Source organism: Malus sylvestris, chromosome 3, assembly GCF_916048215.2.
Source record: "Malus sylvestris chromosome 3, drMalSylv7.2, whole genome shotgun sequence".
Taxonomy (NCBI): domain Eukaryota; kingdom Viridiplantae; phylum Streptophyta; class Magnoliopsida; order Rosales; family Rosaceae; genus Malus; species Malus sylvestris.
Window position 1 is genome coordinate 31,320,767 of NC_062262.1, and position 19,992 is coordinate 31,340,758.

At 35.2% G+C, this 19,992-nt stretch overlaps 1 protein-coding gene across 1 annotated transcript; it reads left to right on the forward strand.

Moving 5' to 3' along the window:
• Positions 1 to 15,571: 15,571 nt before the first annotated feature.
• LOC126615010 (TPR repeat-containing thioredoxin TTL1-like) lies at positions 15,572 to 19,816 on the forward strand. The gene is made up of 7 exons (XM_050282726.1): positions 15,572 to 16,934; positions 17,430 to 17,625; positions 17,736 to 17,917; positions 18,004 to 18,337; positions 18,439 to 18,643; positions 18,729 to 18,835; positions 18,960 to 19,816. Exons 1-7 carry the CDS (start codon positions 16,012 to 16,014, stop codon positions 19,110 to 19,112), a joined length of 2,100 nt encoding a protein of 699 aa, XP_050138683.1. The 5' UTR covers positions 15,572 to 16,011; the 3' UTR covers positions 19,113 to 19,816.
• Positions 19,817 to 19,992: the final 176 nt, after the last annotated feature.

Sequence of the window (19,992 nt, forward strand, 5' to 3'; positions counted from 1 at the left end):
AAGTTACATTATCTTGTAATCTAGTTGTAACTGAAAGCTATATATTATAACTTTATATATGTAAAGTAGATATACAACACATTCAGCATTAACTACACTACATTCGCCGCTAACTGATCAAAGTTTAAAACGGATATATTATAAAAACAAGGAACAAATTCAAGTTTGAGAAGAACAATCAGCATAGCGAAACTCTTTTATGGCATTTACCAAGAAGTTACAACATGATAGTTACAAAATCATTTTGTGTTTGTGATTGGAAGTTGGATTTGATATCTTTTTTATACAGCACATTCAGTACCAACCACGCTACATCTAACACTAACTGATCAAAATTAAAAACGGATAACATAGTCAGAAAAAACGAACGAATCCAAGTCCGAAAAGAACAATCAACATGGCACAATAGTTTCGATAATCAACAGAGATGATAACAGAATTCAAACTATGAATGGCGCAATGTGAAACATGACATTGGTGAATGGTTGAAGAATTGGAGCAAAATCAAAACGTGGGTTTGAAGCGGTTTTCTGGTTAAGTGAAACATGTAGGGGGACGTGACTTTGAGAGGGAGAGATGTCTCAACCCTTCTTGAGAAACGAAGCAATCTCTATCTGTCCTTCGAATAGGTCTGACATACTGGTACTAACGATTACTGTGTCTGCACTTTCCCTTAGTTAATTCATCAAAACCATACTGTTTACGTCTGAGGGAGGAGGATCACACGATCGAACGAAAGCTTATAATTCCAAGTTTCCCTGCACCCTTCATCAATGGCTTTAAATTTATCTTATTGGTAAAACCAAGTGGCCTCGAGTACTATACTCTCTATTATTGCTGCAAATTTTGACAGATATTAATTGCTCATGGAAATACTGAAATAGTTCGTGAAACAATTTCCAATTACTTAGGCTCGTCTGGTGTCTAGGATCGCATCAATAACTTAATTTATTCAAAGTATGTTGAATGACGAAATTGTGAACAAGTTAAAGGAAAAAGATAGATTACTTGTGAATGAAACTTATCATTTCTGATGTATAAATGAGTACATCCTTATAACTTATCGCTTCTAATCCTCTCTTAATGAAAAACCTTCATTGTATCTTCTTTTTTTACTTCACCGCACCTTCAATATTATGAGTTATCCATTTCAATATTTCAGCCCTAAGGCCTCAATTGGTATAGAAGAGTGCATAAGGTGAAAACGAGGATCCTCCCCAAAATTGAAAGATTAGACGGAAGAAGTTTTCTTCATGTTCAACCCTCTACCTTCAAATGAAAAATGATTCTCCTTTACCCTCAAAATAGCTTGGATTTATGGGTATCCATTCCAATTAAATTCTCTATACGAATGAGGCCTAAGACATCATAATGTGAATATGAATCATTAATTAAGTTTATATTTTGTCAGACTTTGTGTTTTAAGTAAAAAATACATTCATAAAATCATCTCCGGAATAGTCATGGTTTGGAGTCCCCTTTCCCAAACAGAATACCGAAACCTCAACATATCTTCAAGTCAAGAATTAATGTAATACTTGATCGAAACAACTATGCTCATCTGGGCAGCGGCATTCATTCTATTAAGTTACTCTAAGCAAAAATAATTGCTTACAAACTTTAAATTGAAAAAGAACGGGAAGAATACTAAACAGACAATAGGACAGACGGTAGACCATACCTCCTCAAATAAATGTGCCAATCCATTGTTTGACTAACAAATTTATATGGCTCATATTTAGTTAGGAGAAATGTTAGGAAGATTCTTTTAACAGTAGAATTCTTTATCGATTTTCTGCCACTTCATATTTTTTGCACAATGGCTTATAATGTTAACCCAAAAATTGACGTTAAACTGTGAGGTGATAAAGAATTCATTAAGAATCTCGCTTTTAAAGAGTCTCCTTAACATTTATGCTTAGATGCAATTTAAATTCCCAGCCCATTTCATTAATCCCAAAAAATACAAACCATAATTCCATTACATAGGATTCCTCCTTGATACTATCAAGTGAATTGGATTGTACTGAAAAGAGGATAAGTAGTACTGATCTGATCAAATACATAATTCAAGTTCTTGATGGTTACATTAAGCAGCATTGTTGCATAGCCTGCACTGGTTTCAATTAAGAAAAAACCAAAAATAATAGAGTCTTAATAATTAATCAGTTTTGTACCAGCACACATTATTAGGTATGGGTGACATTGCGAAAATTTTACGTTGCAATGAAATATCTCATAGTTCTTGATTTTTAATAATTAAATTTTGGTCAATGTGTTGTTAAACAAGGTTCTAACGGTTAAGAATTTTAGAATAGAGTATCTGGAGTATACTAGAAAGCCTAATTTCAAGAAACATAGATAAGAGGCGCAGAGGCTGAAACAGATATGTAGATAAGAGATGATGAGATATGGAAAAATGGCTTCTTCTAGCTTTCAGAAAAAAGGAGAAGTCCACATCTCCAAAACCCAACTTCCCCCCAAAAAACTTCGACTATCATGTGGCTGTGACGTGCCCATGCAGCTCCATGACAAAGTACGCGATGGACCTCACCATCCTACTACATATCACCCCATATTATCTTTAGGGTTCTTCTGCATATGTCTGAATAACTGATATCCTTTTAGGCTCTGCAATCTGCTCTACTGCCAGCTTCCATAATACCATTCAGGACTCAGTTCCTCCTCTAAATTTTGTACAGTCGAATCCAGTGGAATCCAATCCAGTCCCATAGTTTTTTGTTACATTTTTTACACAAATTTAAACACTTTCTAGGGCTGGACGTTGCAGAGTGACAATTAGAACAAAAAAAACAAACAAAATTTATAACCTACAGGCTACAAGGAAGGATTACAAAATCTAGTGAAAGAAAAACAAATTTGACTGCCCAGAGCATACTTTAGCAAGAGAGCAACATACATGAATCTAGTTCATTAACACATTGCATTCCTTGTTATTAATGCGTCTCATGTGAAGAAAAAATCATACATAGCAATATGTAATGGGAAATGATAAGTACACACATTTTTAACTTCTTTTATGACAAAAAAAAAATGTATGAGAAGATAAAAATCGTGTATAAAAATCATCTCCTTATACTATTTAACTGGAATGCAGATTGCGACAAACGCATTCCACATAAGTCTTTCTCTCCAACAAAGGATTGGATAAAAGGTAAGTAAAAGGGTCAATTAATAACCAGGATCGTGGAAATTTTACCACCCCTTTTCCCCTCTTGGCCTTGTTCAACGTTGAACTCAAATCCTGTCCAGATCTAATGATCATGAGCCTAAGGATCAAATGATCAGGGTTGTTGAAATTTAATCAAACGGCTACAATTATAACTTTTTGGAAGGTCCTATGTTTGTAGCCGTTGGATCAAATTTAAACAGCCCGGATCATTTGATCCTTAGGCTCAGGATCTGAGTTCTTTAACATTTAAAACCAAGTTACTCTTTCTCTCATGTGATGAACATGGCTAGTTCTGACCCCCCATGATTATAGGGTCTGTAATTTAATCCTTAAAACCCGTACACTATAACGCACAGAGGCTGCGAAGTCCACATTCCGAGTTTGCATGGTTCTCACATGGCTGGTCAGATTCTGAGAAGTTGAACACAAATATACAACATGTAAACATATATTAACAAGGAGTGTTATCTATACACATATTATTTGTTAAATTATGTACTTCAATTCGTTCGAATCAATGATCGAAAATTAAAAAGAGTGTAAAAGACAAAAAAGAATGTGTGAATAGCATCACTCATATTATAATAATACATACACAAATTTCTCATGGAATGTAAAAAAGTCATAACCTGTGGGCAACCTGTTTAGTAGATTATTAAGAGGTGGTTTACTTTTGGATTAGAATAATCAAAAGCTTTTCATTTGTGGTATGGTATGTAGGAACAAACTTGTTCTCATGTGGGTAACAAATCTAATGATTAATCATATGTTTATACGAAAGTACATTGGTTGGGAAGAGTTTCTTCTTTACTTATAAACGCATTGTTAAACATCTGTATTAATTCTTGGTTTGTTGTATTTTTAGCAAGTTATTTAGGCATATGTGTCTCATTGTAACTTATGATTAAGTACAATTTACTCGTCACATGTAAAGAACTAAACAATGTTCTATTAGCCAATTCAATGTACATCATGCTAAGATAGATTACTAAGTCGACCTATGGGTGGGTGTGGTCTAAGTTGAATTGGTTTCACTCTCAAACTAGTACTACAGTGGAATCAACTAACCGTTAAGTGATGCAGTTCAACCTCATAATAATTACTTACATATTGATGATACATTTTAATTTTTCTAATGAGCTAGCATGACATATTCCACTTAGTTTTCCTCCTTCCAAATTGATAACCATTACATCATACAAGAACACCTTTCCATTTGTGGGTTTTATGTTCCCAATCATATGGTGCCATTGTCCTTTTCTCCTCTTGTGATTGTCACAAGAACATGTTATGTTATATTTGATTGGGAAAATGCTTAGCAGGCCCATCTCGTAGCTGTAGTCTTGTGGGGTGCTTGCTAGTTGCTACAACGGTGACACCCTTATTCTATAGTTCCCATCCGGTGCATATGACTAAGTGGGACTAATATTTAGCATGTGATCGTGGCCAGTAATTAATTAAATCCTCTTTTTCTCTGTGTTGTCAATTTTCATAATCTAGGGTTGTGGTTGTTCTGGGATATGTGGATTGGGATATATATTATGGTAAATTTTGGTGTTGTGGGTGTTTTAGTTGTTTGTACAAGTTTAGTTTGTTTTAGTTTAGCCATTTTAGGTTGTTGCTTTTGCAATCATATTGAGATTTGTATCTTGCGAAAGTGTTTGATGTAATGTTAAAATTTTTAAATAAATATCATTTGTTACTTCAAAAACTTCACTCGTCTTTCAGGAGAGCAACTTACATAGAACGAGTTCAATCTCATCGTAACGTTAAAGATCTAATGGTGCATTGTAAAAAATTTATACGTGAATATATATTTCATATTCATGTACCCTATAAATTAAGGTTTAGCTTGGATCAACTTGCATTCTAAATTAATTTATTTACGTTGGCATCACTGAGTGATCAATTAATTGTTATGGCACTCAAGTCAAACGGCCGGTTTGGTACTATGCTTCAAATGAGTGCAACTTCTTTGCGAGCACTTGCAAGGCAAGGCATCGCTTTGGTTTAGATGAGGTGGGTCTAAGACAAGACTCCCAAGGAATAAAAGTGAAAAAGTAAGAATTATAACAACAAAACAGAATTTTAAAAAACATTCCAACAAGATTTACTTTCAATTTTCAACCATGAGTAATGTATTTAGACCCACCAAACTCACTATAATTTTTTCATCACGTCCCGAAAAAGTTCATATTATAAGATGTGGTTAACAATGTATGTTCGACTATTGTGCTCTGTTTCATTTGTTCATATTTGGGTTCGTTCTATAAGTTACTCATTAAACACACATAAATGATTGTTATATATGTTATCTGCTACATCAATTTTTCTTTAAGAAAAGTACAATATTTCATTCATTGATAAAAGGGTATTCTAAATACATATCAAGAAGAACTCAGTATAAAAAGGTCCTTAAGAACCATATCTAAACATATTACAATAAAGCATCACTAATCATAAAACAATGAGTAGACTTCAAGCACTCATCCGATCTCATCGGAAACCACAAAATTACACTGATCCATAAAACTGTTAAACATCGTGTTACATGGAGATCTGCTACATCAGTTTGTCTCAAAATATTAAGATAAAAGTTGGTGCTCATATTGCTCACATGCATGTTACTTAGTTGATAATTTGTAATGAACAAGGATCCTCTCTGGATCCTCTTTGTGAGGATCTCGAGGATCCTCAAATCGTATTTGTTCATCGTATATCGTGCGGTTAGTTTTCGTCAGATACTATTCATGTTTAATTTTAAATAAAAGTATTTAAAATGATTTTTTACTGCACGATGTACGATGAATGGACACGATTTGATAATCTCGGGGATCCGTGAATCATATTCGTTCATCGTATATCGTACGGTCAGAAATCATTTTAAATATTTTTATTTAAAATTAAATACAAATATTACCTGATAAAAACTGACCGTACAATGAACGAATACGATTTACGAATCCCGATTATTACCCAAAGGATCCGAAGAGGATCTTGTGATTGATCCACCCAGTCATGAGCCATGACCACATATAAAGTCATATTTAAGGATGCACATCATCCACTTTAACAGTGAAAGACAAATTCAAATGTGCCCTCAACTTTCTTTAATTAAATCACTCATAACTCGTAATCCTAGTCCATCATAAGAAGTTGATTGAGTCAAAGAGGTATCCTTTTCCTCGTTCTTTTACTCCAAATGGGCATGCCAGATCTAACCAATCTAGTGGAGTCACATGCACATATATGTTGACGTGTATCTACTATCTTTACAAGTTCTCTAAGAAAAAGATCTCCATTTAAAAAAAATATATAGGAATTAGTTGGAGGACTCAATCTATATTGAATTTCAACAGTCTGAATCATATATTTTGTAAGTCTAAATTCATAGATTTTCTTTGCAAAAATTCAATTCAATGCAACCCCATTTGCATATTTAATTGTCACGATGAGATTTCAATGTTTCTTAATACATAGTATTTATCAATTTCTTTGAACTCAATTAGATGCCTCAAATATTTATGATTTGGCTAATGATTTATGAGGTGCAACTTGAAAAATAGACGGTTCAAATCGTCAAAATTTGATGTAGAGTGAGTCCCATAATTAGTTCCTATTTTTATTAAAATATGGGAATCCCTCCCCTTAAAAGTTGTGTGCGTTTATATGTATGTAGTTAATGAGGAAATTTCTTCAATACTATGTAAAATTAAATGATGCATAAATGAATGGCTAAGATTATAAATAAAAAAATCTAAACAGTTGTGAAAATTAATCAAACAGCTCAAACACTCATGCCATTGAAGCCACACACCCGAATCTGTACTAGTCAAATGGGATTAATTATTAATAATATGCTTAGGAGTTAGGATAGTTAATGAAAGACTGATGGGAATATTCATATTGAGTATTGTTTGCTGGTTTAGGTATTTAATTATGTCCCAACGGTCAACTAAATTGAATGGTCAGTATAAAGAGAGGCAAATTATTCGAGAACTGAGGGCTCGAAAATAATGGATTTAATCAGGTGACTGAAACAGTAAGATTGAAAAAGAGCATGCGCATGCACATATGTTTGTTGTTTTGTCCTACGAAACAAAGTTGAATTGGGTGAAAAGTGTGCTGCGGTAACTATATATGCACTTGTACAGTTATTTTACTGTATATATGCTTTATGCAATTCACCGGAGAGCGATTCAAACTTAATACTACGTCCGGAAAGAAAGTATAACTAAAATAAAGTTACAAGATAATGTACTCATTAAGTGATTAATGGAGATTTTCTAGTATGTTTTGACCTGTTTTATGCATCAGAGCATCTTAAGTTTTTCACGTTTCAATATATCATAGTAATATGTAACTAAAACATTCTCTATAGTTTAGTTTAGTTATCAATTACGTGGATAACATGATACTATTTTACTTTTTAATTGTAAATAAAGTTCAAAGTGAATACATATTAGGGTTACATTTATACGGTCAAAATTGTTTATTTCTACCAAGACAGTTTTGAAAAAAATGAAGGATCCTTGCATTAGGTAAAATGAGAACGACGAGGGTAAGGAATGAAGTTAGTAAACATGAGCTGAAGCAGGAACGAAGAGGAATCGAGCCCTACCCTGCGTACGTACCGACATAAGTGATGGTCTTTCTTATCGGCCTACTGGTTGGGTGGGATGCAGTTGGTTCGAACTGTCATCAAAATGTGGCAAGAGGCCACCCAATTAAGACCCCATATGAGCACACTAAATGTGGGAACATGGTCAAGCCAATTAGTTTAGCTGGCCGGTTTATATAATACAAAAGTTTTGTGTGTACGGAGGGGGGAATGGAGGAAGACGTTTGTTTACATCCATTAATGTTTTGGACACAAAGAAGGAGACATCTAGCACCAAAACCACGAGCATTCCTGGCCCATAAAATGAGATCAAAGTCCTCCACTCTCATGGCCGGCTCAACCCCAATTGTGTGATCGATAGAGAGATGATGTAGTGTTTGAAACCTATCACGTGACGGTGTGTACGTATTTTAATTTTTAACATAACATAGAAGAGTCCAGATGATGATGTCTGGAATTTATTTTGCGTTATCATGCATTTTCATTTATCTGCATGATTTTCTATGAATGATTTGTGACGTTGCCACCTAAATGTTTTTGTTTCGGAAGTGTGTCTTCATCTTTATTATTTTAAGTTACCTTGTAATATAAAAGGCTATGGTAGCTACAAATAGAAGATGCTTTACTTGGTAACTTAATCTTATGGACCATATGATTATTTGAATTGGGAAAAGCAAAGAGGATTCTAAGTAAATATATAAATATTGAAATGCAATGCCCTATGAGGATGCATCTTTGGGCTTTGTACATTATGTATTGAACCTTCCCCAGAAGATATAATTATATTAGTTTTATAATTAAACTCCTTTTTATTCTATAGTTTTCAAACAAACAAAAATTAGATTGCCTAGAAATTGTAAATGCCCTACTTTATTTTTCAGTTTTCACCCTTGAGAGATGCTTAGTAGACTCTCTTAAAATGAGAATTTTTTATAAATTCTTTATCACCTCAGAGTTTAATGTTATTTTTCGTGCTAACATTATAAAACATTGTGACCAAAATATGAAATGAGAAAAAGTACTATAAAGAATCATACTTTTGAGAAAATATCTTTAGCATTTCTCTTCACCCTTTTCGAATCCACTTTGTGAGAGTGCTTAAAATATCCAAAAGTCTATACACACATTGGAATTGGAGGTAATCAAGTTAATCAACCATTTTTTTAACACAAAAAAGTAATTAACATGGAGGCCTTCAAGATAATGCAAGCCGTTGGATTGAGACAGGACTGCTTGTCGGTGCAAGAACATCGGCATGGAACTATCTTATAGATGCCATTAGAAAATGGCTCGTCTTTACTTTTTATTTTTCATATGATGGTAATGCAAAGATTTAATTCATCGGGAAAAAAAAAGGAGTTTACGCTCATTATATACTATGATAGATGAATGGAAAAGCTTCACCATATCCAAAGACAATGGAATAACTATAAGCTCAAGATTGGAATGGGCATAGGAACATGTATTGATGTACCAAATCGGCTAATGCTCCCACGCTAAAGCGATGTATTCCTCCAGTTGACTGAACACTTGATTATTGGTATTCACTCGGTCCAGCATAGACTGAAATAGACAGGGCCGATCCTGAAAATTTGGGGGTCCTAGGGGAGTATTCGAAGTGCGGCCCTAAAATTCTTTGATCTCTGGTCCTTTGTATAAAAAAGAATTCGCTAAATACATAAAAAGTTCTATTTGCACATCAAAGATCATTAAAAATTAATATCAAAATAAAATAAATATACAAACATTATTTAAACATTACACAATTCACGTTTTTAGACACAAATGTACTAAATGTTTGCATTCAAGAGTCTAAGATTGAGAGTGAAGAACAATAAAACTTGATGATCACGAGAGTAAATAACAATAAAACTTGATTGACGAGTACAATAAATTCAACGCCAATTGTTTTTCTTGTGTTTTTTTCATCTAAAATCAACATCACACTAACGAATTGAATATTAAAATAATCCATTGAATAAAAAGTTATTGAAAAGAAAAATATAAAATTCAAATTTTTGATTACCTTAAAGTACAATCTTTAAGACCATATGATAGTTGGTTTAAACATTCAATAGAAATGGAGAGAATAGGAAGTTGGTTTAAACATTCAATAGAAATTGAGAGAATGAGAAGTTGAAAGAAAAAAGATTGCAAAGAGACTTGAGTTTTATAACTTTATATGCATTTGGACAGATGGATTGGCAGTAAATTTGAAAAACAAGAAAAATTAAGAAAAATATAGTAACTGAAAGGCAGCTTCGTGTTTGAAACTCAAAACCCAAAAAAAAAATGAAGCCAACATTTCCACTGCATTAACAAATGAATTATGATATTTCTTACTTTTTTTTTTTTGTATTTATATGTTAATTACAAGATATAAAATTTTTTTGGGAGCCCTTCCGAAGTGGGAGCCTTAGGCGGGCGCCTACTTAGGCTACCCTTAGGACCGGCCCTGGAAATAGAAGTCGGTTTGACAAAAAACTTTTGAAAAAGCAGCGCACCTCGGTTAAGTTAAACGCTTAAATTTAGACAACTTTATCAAACGATTTCTGATTAAGTTGATTTTTTTAGTCAGCTTTCGACCTTATAGTTACATCGTTACTTTTTCCGATTCCATGTCTTACTTGATTACGTTACTCATCCATTTCCATTGTCATTCCTTTTTATGAAACCAATCGCAATCTTCAATTATAAAAGGAGAAAGCACAACTTTTCCTTTTTTTGGGGTGAGGTTTTCATTTTATCTTGATATGTTGCACTACAAGTCTACAACTACATGGATATAGTATGTTTTTGTTTTCTTGGGAATAAAGCAAAGAGTGCAACATTAGAAAATGGAGTTCAATACAAGTATTCAACCAGGAATCATGACGAAGCCATGCATTTATATATGGGAACTTTAACGAAAAGCACCCGGTACTGTTCACTTTAACGAAAAACCATATTTTTACACTAAAAAGTCAATCCTGGTACTATTCACTTTACCCTTTATTTTGTCCTTATCATTAAAACTCAAAGTTTCAAGCCATTTTCATTAGTTTTCCTTTTATATAATAACCTCGCATTCGTAACATATAAATCAAAGGATACCAAATGTAAATAATAAGCAAACCAATGAAGAAATGGAAAGAGGCCAAACCATCTTTGTGACTGAATTAATGTATTCATAGAAAGAGAAATGTTAGTAATCTTTGTACTAATTTTTGTATTTGGACCGTTTCACCTTTTTACATGACACGTGCTATTTTCTTACACACAAAAAAAGATCTGTAATGCCTTGAACATTATATTTTCTATTTTTCATTATTAATTCCTACTTAAAAGCATTAACATTCTTTCTTTTGTGTGTGTGTGTGTGTAAAAATGACACGAACTATACTAGTTTTCAAGACCGAAGTTATCAACCACTCGACCATCTCTCCGAAAGATAATTTATATTTTATTTTTATTCCACCGACATATGAGTTGATACCATTACTATCATTTGAAAAAGTGAAAAGATTTAAATGCAAATTTTTTTACTAAAATAAAAGGCCTTTAGTTCAGCACTCATTTGAGTTATTTTTTATTGTCTGTTTTTGTTCTTCTAAAATTGTGCCAACGCACGTTGTGTACTCTGAAAATAAAAAACCCAAAGATCTAAGTAGTTTATATATATTAAGGAACAATATTTGATTCTTTACATGCAACAAGTTAAATCTGTTTACATAAATGCAAATTACAATTGACACATACACAAAATTATGCATTAAAATTTCAAAATTAGAGTTTTCATATTTGTAAAATTGTGATTTGTTTGTGAGAAGAATGACTACTTACATAGGAAGACTCAGTATCTTCCTATATAGGATTTACAAAAATAAAATAAAAAATGAGCTGTTAGTTTGGTCAAATTTAGAAGTTAATTGAGTGGGAAAAGAAAAATATATTTTGCAAAAAGGCATGTGACAATTGCATCTGAAAATACGACCGTGGAGTTGGAAAATATTGTCACACACCATTTTGATATATTTAAAAGGTATTTTCCTCTTTTTATTTAGTTTTGTTTATAATTTTTTTAACAAGCGATGATATCTATATTAAAAAAATGAAATCTCACAATGAGTTAGCAATAATGTGGTTCAAATTCGTATTTGGCGAGAATAAAATCTAAGACCTCTCACTTATAAGTGAAGAGAAATATCATTATACCATATTACTAAGGGGCTTGTTTATAATTTTTTTTAAATGTGTTTATATATACAAAACAAAGTGTATTTTATGCGTGTTTAAGATATATTTTAAGACGTTTTACAATTTGCATGCAAAATACTCTCGCTATAATTTCTTGTTCAACATTTTAGTGGATCACAGCTCACAACAGAGCGTGTGCCTCAGTGGTGCCACACATGCACCTTACCTGCTCATGTGGCCACGTACCACTTGTTGCACATTAGTTTTTCTTCTTTTTTTCCCCACTTTTGGACAAGTTAGGGAATTCAAACTTTGAAATTTTTTCAATGTGACAGTAGTATCTTGTCGTTGTGTTACTAATTATTATGAAGTATAACTCAATCACTAATATAAATTAGGGTTACGAAGAAAATTTAGAATTCTTTTTCTAATTTTCTAATATAAATTATAACACATTAGTTAGTAAAACGGCTGTGTTAGGATTACAAAGAAAAATTAGAATTCTTCGACTACCTTATTAGTAGTTTTTTTGTTATTTTCTAATTTGACACCTTTTCTACATTACGTGTTTGACTATCAATGTCCGAATCAAATTTATTTTCATTTGACATTAAAACCTCTTTGAACATTGAAAATACAATTAAAACTCATTCAATAAAAATTGAACTTAAAACCTCTTCGAACATAAAAAACAGAACCAAAACTCGTTGAAGGTTTTTCGATTCGTCGTAGTCGGATAAATCCTAAAATTATGAAAACAAAAATACAAAAATCTTTGGATTCGTGATGAACACCGAATGTATGCATGCCATGTTATCATGTAGCCTACCTGGCAAGAAATAGATCGCCTGGTCATCATTCTCCTTCTTTTCTGTAACGTCGTCACTACGGATGATGGCCTCCTACTCTGCTGTCACCATCCCACGCCCGATCTTTTTTGCCAGGATTCTAGAAATCTTTTAATTACATTCGTTTATTGTGCATCGTGCAGTTAATTTTCGTCACGTATTATTTATATTTAATTTTAAATAAAAAATTTACAATAATTTTTTACCACACGATATACGATGAACGAATATAATTTGAGAATTCTCATAACCCTCACAAAAAAAATTCGGCGAAAATCCTCACTCCCCGAAAACGACCCTGTAGCTATGTCATAGGCATATTCTCCGGCATCGTACTAAACGACGTCAAATCCCACCGTTAGGTTGCTTAGCTGGACGCTACTGTTTGGCTCAAGGTTTTCCCTGAATGCGCCAGCTGGCACGCCACTCTCTCCTGCACAGTGCACATGGCCAGCTACCTCTGTCCAGACCCTCCGAAAATTACTTAAACACCCCTATATCCATAGCTTGTTCTCCATAATGCCCTTGCTTCGCCGTTATCCACTATTCTAACTGTGTTTTTTTCTCGGGCTTATCGAAGAGGGAAAAAAATAGGCAACCAGGTGGCAGCCCAACAGAAAGGGTAAAAATGTGAAATAAGTGAGAGTAATGGAGGGTAGTTTCGGACTTTTGGAGCAGTTATTAATCTTCTGTTGTGTTGGCTCTCTGGCTTGCGTAAGAAAGTAAAAAATCAGTTTCCCAAAAAAAAAAAAAAAAAAAAAAAGGTAAAAAATCTGGAGGGTACAAGAATCTAAGATAAGTAGCAATATCAAACTGATCGGATCAACTTACATGAATCGGATTTTCATCGTATAAATTTCAGTTTAAAAATATAATATCATACAAAATAAAATTATAGATAATATTGTATTATTAGACGAAAGTTAATAACAGTAAATTTATTTCAAGTAAATTATTTTTTGTAGCGAGATTATGAAAATGAAAAATAAATGGTAGTTAGGTGTAAGTAGTGACACCAATGAATTCATGGTCATTGTTAATAGTAGTGACAAAGGATTGAGCTCCAACGTGGTCAAGGGACCATTAGCCTTCTCTTTTGTTTGGTTTTGTGTTTTGTTTTTATTTACTTATTTATTTATTTATTATTCTTTCTATTATCTTCTTCAAGAGGTTGACACATATATGGTATTTCATCATGATTGACTACGTTTACTATATGTAATTATAATTCATAACTAACCAACTATGTGCATGGTTATACTGAATATTAATATTAACATCATTAGTGTCAAGAGTTTTTTAAAGACGGACCAATAATCTGCTACTAATTGGTTCTAAGTTTCTTACACTATAATGTTTTCAACTTGCACTTAATCACTTGCTCGCCCAATATATTTACTATTTAGGGATTTGATTGACCCAACATCGAACATTCTATTAACTATTTGAATGAGTTGGCCTTCATATAAAACAATTAGCATGTTCTGATAGATTGATATCACGTTAAGATTTTAGAGAAATAGATGATCGGCTCACTACTAATTAGTCTAACTTGCATTTAACCTCTTGGTAGTACATGTTTGGGGTTTAACCCACTTTGATATCATATCAAAATCTAGTAGAGATAAACCAGCAGCTCACTACTAATTGGTCTAAAATCAATATTGTCTTCAACTTGAATTAACATAACAACACATAATTTGTGAAATTTTCTTCGCAAAAAACCTAATTTACGTTACAAATAGAATCACTCACTTATATGTTGTACTTTCTTTTGTGAAATTACATTTTACAACATTTTATGCATCACATCTCGAATATGACATTATCAATAATGTTCTTTATCACAATCAAATAAAAAAAATATTTTAGAAGTCCACATAAGAGTATCATACATAAGAAATGGAATATTTTTACTCACCATCCTTAAGTGATGGTGATGCTTATCATTCTATTTATCACTGTATCATTATTAGATGAATTTAATTTTTGAGATCTGTTTAATGAATTAGAAAACATTTATGGCCCTACAATTTTAAAACTACAAGGCAACAACCAAAAAATAGATGCAATGTACCAGTATGAAAGTTAGACAAAGCCTTGATGTAATTTGTGCACCTTACCCTACACTTATTACACTCGTCGTTTTATTACATCCTTTCAACATTATACAGAGATATACGATTAAATTAAGAGCTAGTTAATTAAATAAACCTCGGTTTTGTAAATCATTTCTCAAAGAAAAATGAATTGGTGAATAAGCTTGCACTTTACTAAGATACGTTGTCACTTTTTAATTTCATGCCTTAAAGCAAATTATGCACGAGTACAAATAGCACATAATTAGCCTTAACCAATATGAAAGTCAATCAATTTATTCACAAAAGAGAAAACGAAAGTGAAGGTAATGAAAAAGAGAGACCCCCAATAATATGCTTAGGTGTCACCATTCTTTGAGTTTGTTTTCGAAAATATTTTTATTTAGCATTCTGTAATACTTATACTTTAATAGTTATCGTTGTTGAATGAGTTTAAATTTTAAAATCTGTATAATGAACTGACATAAATATTAAAATTTATATTCATCTAACAATAATAAACAGAATGATGTACATTACCACGCTCAGTGAAGAAAAAAAATAATTTAGAATTATAGATTGAGAAAAGAAAAAGGAAAAATAGAATAAAAATACAACAAGAGGAGAAGAGGAGAGAAAACCTCAAAGCGTGTCTCGTGAAGGAGCAGGTGAAAGGGAAGAAAGAAAAAACAAGCAATAAAAAACTTCTCTCTCTCTCTCTCTCTCTCTCTCTCTCTCTCTCTCTCTCTCCTTCTCTCTCCTCTCTCTCGTTTTCTAAAAGAGGACTTCGCATTCATTCTTTGCTTCCTTCTTTCATATCACGAGATCCCCATCTCGGCTTCTCTTTCCCCCCTCTTTGTCTCTCTCTCTCTCTCTACCCCTTAATGTCTTCATCAGAATCTCTTCTTCTCCTTCTGCTGCTTCTGGGGTTTTCTGCGTCTGTATCTGCCAGCAGTCATTGTTCTTCTTCTCGGAACAGCTTCACTGCCACACATTGCTGAGGAAGACGACGGCCCAGAAAGAAAGAACAGAAATTTACAGATTGAGAGAGAGAAAATCGGAAAAAAGATACGAGCTTTGCTGTTGTTTTCGGAAATGTCGCATTCCGGGAAGCCCATTTCGGAGCAGCTCGGCCTAGACTCGCTTAACGATCGATTCCGTGACTCGCTGAGTTGCGAAGCCAACAAGCCCGATTTCCGAGAACTCGATTTAGGTTCGCCCGTTTCGCCTCTTCGGACTCGCCAGAGCGGCGGCATCGCCACTGCTACAAGCAGTAGTTCCAGCTCATCCGGATCGGTTTCCGGCCGAAATGGGCCCAACCCAGTTGCCAGACGGGCCGATTCAGCCCCCAACAACCACTCCGGCGAGCTCTCCGGCTCTAGCGAGAGCAGTCCCACAGCTGCAGATAGCGCCCGATCCGCTGGAAACACCCGCAGTTTCAAACCGGGTCATACAATGTGTTCCACCCACCCGCTTATATACTCGGGTCAGAGCTCCGTGAGCTCTCCGCCGCCCAGTGTTTTGCCCACGGGGAACATATGCCCATCTGGGAAATTCTTAAAAACGGGTATGGTCCCGAACCGGAGCTCCAGAACCGACGTTTTGGGTTCGGGTACGGGGAATTATGGTCATGGGAGCATAATGCGGGGCGGTCAGGCTGCTAAAGGCGGCGGCAGTGAGGCAGCGAGTTCCCTGAGTTCGAGGGCGAGCGCCGTGAGTTCGAGGGGTACCGGCTGCAGCGGAGACTTGTTGAAGAGAACAACGGCGAGTGTGGATCCAGAAGAGGTGAAGAGAGCTGGGAATGAGCAGTACAGAAGAGGCCATTTCGCAGAGGCTTTGAGCTTGTACGATCAGGCGATTGCATTGTCTCCGGCCAATGCCGCCTACCGGAGTAACCGGGCGGCAGCATTGACGGGTCTAGGACGGCTGACGGAGGCGGTGAGGGAATGTGAGGAGGCGGTGAGGTTGGATCCCAGTTATGGCAGAGCTCACCAGCGTTTGGGGTCTCTGTTTCTTAGGTGAGTTATTGGGATGTAAAGCAATAAAGCTCAGTTATTTTTTTCTAAAGCTGATGTGATTAGTGAATTGGTTAGAGTTAATCTTGTTAATTAGTTGGTCAACATTGTTGAGAATGCCTACTTGCTTGGTGTTGGGATCTGCTGTGGTTTGCCCTTTCGATTCGGATTCATTGAATGGTTCTTCTGTGTTTTCTTGTTTGCTTTTACTACCTTCTTGTATGTTGCTTTTACTTCATGATTCGATCTAGTTTTTGGTTGAATTGGGTAAGTGTGAATAGTTGTATTGCATTTTGCTAACTCCTCGATATCTAAAGCTTCTTGGAACCTTCTTTAGAGTTTTTCGGTGGACTTTCAAACTTTCTGGGTTCGTGTTGTTTTACATTCTTAGAATCCAGTCTTTGCTGGTTTATAGAACTGTACGTGGACTGAATTTTGATGTATCTCTCCGGCTTAATGTAGCAGGAAATTTACTTGACTTAATTCTATTTATTGCAGGTTAGGGCAGGTCGAGAATGCCCGGAGACACCTTTGTTTTCCCGGGCTGCAGCCAGATCCAGCTGAGTTACAGAAATTGCAGGCAGTAGAGAAGCATCTAAAAAGATGTACAGATTCCCGTCGTGTAGGAGATTGGAGAAGTGTATTGAGGGAATGCGATTCTACTATTGCTTCCGGAGCTGACTCTTCTCCTCAGGTAAATATTGATTCCTGAGGTTTTTTTAAGTTTTGTATACGTGGATTTGTATTATTTGATTTAGTGGAAAGATAAGCAAAATGCTGAACTTGTTCAAATTGAATTTACAGCTCTCTATGTGTAGAGCGGAAGCGCTTCTGAAGCTCCACCAAATTGATGACGCTGAATCAGTCGTATTGAATACACCTAGATTAGACACTCATTCCGACCTTTCACAATCTAAGTTCTTTGGGATGCTTTCTGAAGCTTACACTAACTTTGTCTTGGCCCAAATTGAATTGGCATTTGGAAGGTGAGTTCAAAGAATTTAGGCTTCATCTGAAATAATATGGTTAAGGGTTTTGTGGAGAGTGAGAATAGATGATGGATGTGTTGCAGGTTTGAGAATGCAGTTACTGCTGCTGAGAAAGCAGGACAGATTGATTCCCGAAACATTGAAGCTGCAGTGCTGCTAAGTAATGTGCGCTTGGTTATGAGAGCTCGTGCCCGTGGCAATGATCTCTTCAAGTCCGAAAGGTTCACAGAAGCTTGCGCAGCATATGGAGAAGGTCTGAGGCTTGATCCTTCAAACTCTGTTCTCTATTGCAACAGAGCGGCTTGTTGGTTTAAACTTGGGATGTGGGAGCGATCCATTGAAGACTGCAACCAGGCCCTATGTATTAAACATAATTACACAAAAGCCCTTCTCCGAAGGGCTGCCTCCAACAGCAAGGTAAATGCATGTCTAAACCTCTTCATTTTCGTTTCTTTCCGTTCATATATTTTTCTTTTAAGAGACTGCAATTTAGTCCGTTAGTTTTTTGTGTATTGCAGCTAGAAAGATGGATAGAGGCTTTAAAAGATTATGAGGTCTTGAGAAGGTTGCTCCCTGATGACAATGAAGTTGCTGAATCTTTGTTTCATGCTCAAATTGCATTAAAAAAATCCCGTGAGGAAGAAGTTTCTAATTTGAAGTTTGGCGGTGAAGTGGAAGAAATATTAGGTCTTGAGCAGTTCAGAGCTGCGATATCTTTACCAGGTAGGCCTTCCCATCTGTACTTCTGTCACCTTATAATTTCTACACCTGCATCATTGCACAAGTGCCTAAAAATTTGCATTTACAGGTGTCTCCGTGGTCCATTTCAAAGCCGCCTCTGATTTGCAATGCAAGCAAATATCACCTTTTCTGGACACGCTTTGTGGTCGCTACCCATCCATAAATTTCCTCAAGGTAAAATTGCTGATCGATGTTTATCATATACTAGTTTGACTGAAGTTTGCATGCACCTGTGATTGCTACTAAAGTACTTTTAGAGAACAATTTTTTTTATACTTGTTACGGTCATGGATCATAGGTTGACATTGAAGAAAACGCAGCAGTTGCAAACAGCGAAAATGTGAGGATTGTACCAACATTCAAGATTTACAAAAATGGGAGCCGAGTGAAGGAAATGGTGCGCCCCAGTCGCGATATGTTGGAACACTCGGTCAGGCATTATAGCTTTTAGAACTCAGGACTGTACTGTAATTCTGCTTCTCAGCCATATTTTTGAGTTTTTCCCGTTGCTGCCCGGCACCCCAGTTTGTTAGGAACTCCCCTTCCGTTCCGCCTCCCATCACATAAGGATTACCGGATACCTGATACACAATCGGAATCACCAAATAATTTCATTAGCAGCCAATGCCAGTGGATCCCAGAGAGGTAGCTTAGTTCCTTGTTCAGTCTTCATTTATTCATTCATTCCTCATTGCTCTCTGGCTCCACTGTGTTCCTCCTTTCTCCTGTGCCCTCATTCTCTCCCATTTTGGTTTGGAATATCTTCGAACTTTATTCATTTTTCATTCCCATGTAGCCCGGTCTGGTTCCTGGATCCTCACTTCCAGAAAAAAAAAATGAAACTGTGTACAATCGTTAAATTTGCTTTTAGTTTTATTTGAGAGGGAGGAACGAAAGTCGGTGAGAGAGGGAGAGAGAGGTAGATAGGTATGGAGAGAGGGGGAGAGGAGAGAGAGATGGGTGGCTGGATGTAGAAGAGGATCATCTGTACATGTATATATGTGATGATATATACAGAAAAAGAATGGAAGTCACGGGGGAGATTGGGATGTGTGGTGGGTGCTTACTGGGTTTGTGAATGAAGGATGGATATGTTGTTATTGTTGTTTCCTTCTCAAACCAATTATTCGACAATAAAAATTTCTACTTTTCTCTTCTTGTTTCTCACTCTACATTGGTTCAATTCTGTATCATGTTCTTCTCCCACTTTGAATCTGCATCTGAAACGATCCAATCATGTCCTTGAGTTAATGTGCATGTTCCGCTCAAAAGCGTTTTTGCTACAAGTGCTTTTATAGAATTACATTGAATTTGGATGTGCTTCCCCAAAA